The 4,398-nt window shown below is 55.3% G+C and overlaps 2 protein-coding genes across 2 annotated transcripts, besides 9 other annotated features; both read left to right on the top strand.

Moving 5' to 3' along the window:
* Window positions 1-570: a sequence feature (heterozygous, Esmeraldo-like haplotype).
* Tc00.1047053468217.30 (trans-sialidase, putative) lies at window positions 1-1,426 on the top strand (the record flags this gene model as incomplete). Its single annotated transcript, XM_798241.1, has 1 exon — window positions 1-1,426. A coding segment is annotated over one exon (1,426 nt), but the record flags the coding sequence as incomplete, so codon positions are not given.
* Window positions 571-1,459: a sequence feature (areas merged during assembly that could not be assigned to a particular haplotype. This can correspond to areas where the two haplotypes were merged or to regions with more than two copies in the genome that were merged during assembly.).
* Window positions 1,460-1,517: a sequence feature (heterozygous, non-Esmeraldo-like haplotype).
* Window positions 1,513-1,597: a sequence feature (A-rich).
* Window positions 1,518-2,720: a sequence feature (areas not merged during assembly with more than two copies in the genome that could not be assigned to a particular haplotype).
* Window positions 2,721-3,456: a sequence feature (haploid, Esmeraldo-like haplotype).
* Window positions 3,120-4,398, top strand: Tc00.1047053468217.14 (mucin-associated surface protein (MASP), putative; the record flags this gene model as incomplete). The annotated part of the gene is made up of 1 exon (XM_798242.1): window positions 3,120-4,398. A coding segment is annotated over one exon (1,279 nt), but the record flags the coding sequence as incomplete, so codon positions are not given.
* Window positions 3,414-3,500: a sequence feature (CT-rich).
* Window positions 3,457-3,617: a sequence feature (haploid, non-Esmeraldo-like haplotype).
* Window positions 3,618-4,398: a sequence feature (heterozygous, Esmeraldo-like haplotype).

Here is a 4,398-nt window from a genome sequence, read left to right as displayed (position 1 = left end):
CCGCCGCAGGGTGTACGAGTCCGGTGACAAGGGGGATTCGTGGACGGAGGCACTCGGGACACTCTCGCGCGTGTGGGGCAACAAACGCGAGGGACCTGAGAAGGGCGTTGGGAGCGGGTTCGTCACAGCGACTGTTGGAGATGATCATAAGAGAAGGGTGATGCTCGTCACTCTGCCGGTTTATTCCAATGAAAAAGGCAACAAAAAGGGCAAACTTCATCTTTGGCTGACGGACAATACGCACATTGTTGATATTGGGCCGGTATCCAGGGAAGGGGAAGACGACGTTACCGCCAGCTCCCTGTTGTACAAAAGTGGTGGAGGTGAGAATAAGGAGTTGATTGCACTGTACGAGAAGGATAGGAGCGGTGAAGATACATCGTCACGCAGTCTTTGGTCTGTGCTTCTGACTGCGCAGCTGGAGCGGGTGAATGAGGTGGTGGCGACTTGGAAGAAAGTGGACGAAAGTGTCTCCAAGCTGTGCCACACTTCAAGTGCTGCGGAGAGTACCTCGACTGGCACTGCCTGCACTTCTGTGGTCACAGATGGGCTGGTTGGCTTTTTGTCCGGCAACTTCTCTGAGAGTACATGGAGGGACGAGTACCTCGGGGTGAACGCCACCGTGAAGAGCGGTGTTGGGGCAGCAGGGACTACCGATGGCGTGAAGTTCACAAGGCGTGGCGCAGGGGCGGAGTGGCCCGTTGGCAGGCAGGGGCGGAATCAGCTGTACCACTTTGCGAACTACAACTTCACTCTTGTGGCGACGGTGTCCATCGACAAGGAAGCGACGGAGGGAGGTACCACTATTCCAGTGATGGGTGTGCGTCTGGAAGGCCAAGAGAAACTTATGGAGTTGTCGTACGACAGCGAAAAGAAGTGGCAGGTGCTGTGCGATGGCGTACCGAATTCTGGGAAGCTCAGCAGCACTTTGGGGCCAACACAGCACGTGGTAATTTTGCTACGGAACGGCAGCCAGGGCTCCGCGTACGTCGATGGTCAGCGTGTGGGAGATGCGCCATGTGAATTGAAAGTTACAGATTCGAACGAGATCTCCCACTTTTACATTGGAGGGGATGGAAGCGGCGCAGGGAGCCAAGAAGAGGTGCATGTGACGGTGTCGAACGTCCTGCTGTACAACCGTCCGTTGACCTTTTCTGGTGGGAATGCCGATTTGGAAAAAGATGTCGCATCACCAGCGGAGGCTGCTTCTCATACCGTGGCAGGGGGTCAAAAGACAACGGCGGGGGAATCTGCCACTGCACAGCAACTGCCGCCGAGTCCATCGCAGGGAAGTGTGGGGAGGGCGGCGTCGTCGAACTCCCATGCCGTTGGAGGAGCAACGGGTGACGGCGGCACTGTGAGAGGGAGCGGACTGCTGCCATCGCTGCTGCTTCTGTTGGGACTGTGGGGGTTCGCGGCTCTGTGAGGAGTGACTGGCTGCCGCGTGGGACAGTTGCGACCTCCCCTGCAAAGAATTACTTCCTCTGGGAATAAAATGCTCTCATAACTCGGTTTTTTTTTGTGCGCTTTTTTTATTTTTTTATTTTTTAAATTTTTTGTTTTTATTTTTCACACCCTTTTTCCTTTTTTTGCTTTTGGGACAATCACTATGGACGCTCTTTTTCTTTTCTACTCTTTTAATTGTTTTTTGCTGCACTCTTCCTGTGAGGGGTGCCGTGTGTTTCCCGCCCAACTGCTCCACTCGCACACCCACCGACACGCTCATGACGACGGCCCTGTGCGCCACGCCTGCTGCACGCATGAGGAGGGGCCGCGACGAACGGCGCGCTGAGGGAGCCGTGACGTGTGGGCGTGCGACGAGGGCCTGTGGGGCGGAGCACACATTTCTTTCCCTCTTGTTTTGTTGTTTTAGCGGCGAGGGCTGGCAGACACCCGCAGCGCCACACACACACACAGCCACACCCTGCCGCCGTGTTTTTGTTTTGTTTATTCGATGGGTGTGTGCTGCCACCGTGCGTGATTGTTGAGGTTTGGGCCGTACCACATGTATCGCTGCCATCCAGCTGTGCCTCTTGCTGTGTTGATGTGCCTTACTGTGCTCCTCTTCTTTTTAGCTCCTCCAGCACACACACACAAAAGTATTTGCACAGTGCTCTGCAGGAATGCTTTGGCGACGACGGGACGTTGGCTTGCATCCCGTGCTGACATGGAGAGGCTGCTGCGTGTCTGACTGCGGTGTGAATCACGGTGGCTTTGGATGGGTGCGTGTGGGACGCCTTTTGCATTCTGCAGGAGGCCGACTGACGCGGCTGCACGATGCCCGCCATTTGTGAGGGTGTTGCCTGCACTCGGGGCTATTCTTCTCTCCCCTCTGGTTTTGGCTTTGCTGAGTGCGTCACTCGGTGTGTGCTGACGCGTGACGGACGGTGCCACGATGGCCTCCTCTGACGATGACAGTCGCTGTGTTCTCGGCACACATCCACGCACTCTTCCTTGTCTCTCTGTGGGAGTGATTGCAGTTTGCCAGTGCTGCGAGCGTGATGGGGACCACGAGGGCGTCACCCCTCGAGGAGCTCACACTCTGTTGGTTGTGGAGCGGCGAGCCGGTTTGCCTGCAGCCCGACTGACAGAACCGCACCGTCGTTTCATTGCGGTCACTCCGTCGGCATCACCCGCTGCGGTGGTGTCCTCAAGAGCCGCGGCCCCGATGAGGATGGCCTCGTAGTTATCTGGCAGCTCAGAACTTCCGGCCATTCGCCCCTCAGGATTGCCCCTGCTGCTCGACTGGCGCAGCACCGGCCCGACATGTTTCTTCTCCCGGAGTGCAGGCACCAGAGTGCCCCAGCGACGAGGCTCGTTGGCTGCAGTGGCTTCCACCAGACCTGCAGTGGGCGTGCCTGCGAAAGCCTGAGGAAAGAGAATGACAGTAATAGTGACTGTGGGAGTGTGAGGAACGGGGCGCGGGCGAGGAGCGCTGCTCTTTTTTTTGTGTTGACTGTTGTTGAACCGCGCCCTCCTAATTTTTGTTGTGGCGCATGACTCTCATTTCTGGATGGGACGGTGCGTTGGTTGTGTGGCTTGTCTCTCTCCTTTTGCTTCCGCTCTGCGTTGACGTGTTGTTAGTTTGTGCTTAAGGCTGCACGCAAGTGACAGGAGTGATGGCGATGATGATGACTGGCCGTGTGCTGCTGGTGGTGTGTGCCCTCTGCGTGCTGTGGTGCGGTATTGATGGAGTTGTGGCGGAGGGTGATGATGCTGCTGAAACGTACGAGGATCCGTCGAGGGGATTACAGTCTGCACCTCAACTCGACCCTGCAAAACAACCTGAAGAACCAAAACCCATCGAAGGGGTCTCGAACACCGCAGAACAATCGTTGGATGCACAAGAGGTAAAGAATGAAAACCCTCCAAAAGGTTCTGTCAAACAAACACCAACGCAAAATGGCAGGATGGAAGAAAACCTAAAAAAAGGAGAAGGAAAAAAAAATGAGAAGAATGAGGAAGCAGAACAAGAATTGGATGAGGGAGATCAAGAAGAACCACTGATACGTAAAGACACAACAGAAGACGAAGGGGAAACATCTCCAGCATTGCCAGAAAATGAAGGACCACCACCACCACCACCGGCAGGCACAGCAACAGCACCAGCATCTGATGGAAATAAACCCGGTGACAGTTCCAATTTGAGGACTTCTGCTTCTGATGGTGACATTCAACCTGCTGTTGACCGTATGCATTCCGGTGGCGGAGCCGGTTCTGTCCCTAACGGTGGAGGAGGAAAGCAAAGTGGCCAAGGTGGGGGTTCTGGCGGAGATAACTTGTCGAATCCTTCTTCTTCTTCTGGCGGTAGTTCTCCACGACCTCCCACTCACGATGGGAAGGGTGCTCCACAGGACCCTGTCGAGGATTCATCGCCTCAGGGAAGGAAATACCCAGAAAAGACTGTGAAATCAAAAACAAAAACACCTGCAGGGCCCAATGTGGAGGAAGATGAGCCATCAGAATCCGATACTCAAAAAATAAGAGCAGAAGCTCTTGTTACTTTTGGTGGAACTGGAAACGAGGCAAGGCGGGAGGCGGAGGACACGGACAACACTCCCAGCGGCCCACCGGTCACACCAGTCACACCACAAGCGGAAGTATTATCACCACCAGCAGGGGGAGTACCACCGGCATCAGACGACACCCATACTTCACCAGAAACCAATGCAGGAAACTCAGCGTCAGAAAACGAACCGAAGTCCAGCCCACTGGAACGGCCTTCAGAGGATGGTGAGGCAGGGCAAAAAGATAAGGAGGCAGACACACAGGGAGCGCAAGAAACGGAAGTGACGCAAGAAACAGCAGCATCACCCATCTCCACAAGTGGCAGTGGCGGTGCCCAGAGTGAGGCGGATGCGGATGATGACGACCCTCAACGGCCTAACCCCGAAGGAC

Source organism: Trypanosoma cruzi, genomic scaffold (assembly GCF_000209065.1).
Source record: "Trypanosoma cruzi strain CL Brener 1047053517155 genomic scaffold, whole genome shotgun sequence".
NCBI lineage: Eukaryota > Euglenozoa > Kinetoplastea > Trypanosomatida > Trypanosomatidae > Trypanosoma > Trypanosoma cruzi.
This window is presented reverse-complemented; position numbering and strand designations above follow the sequence as displayed.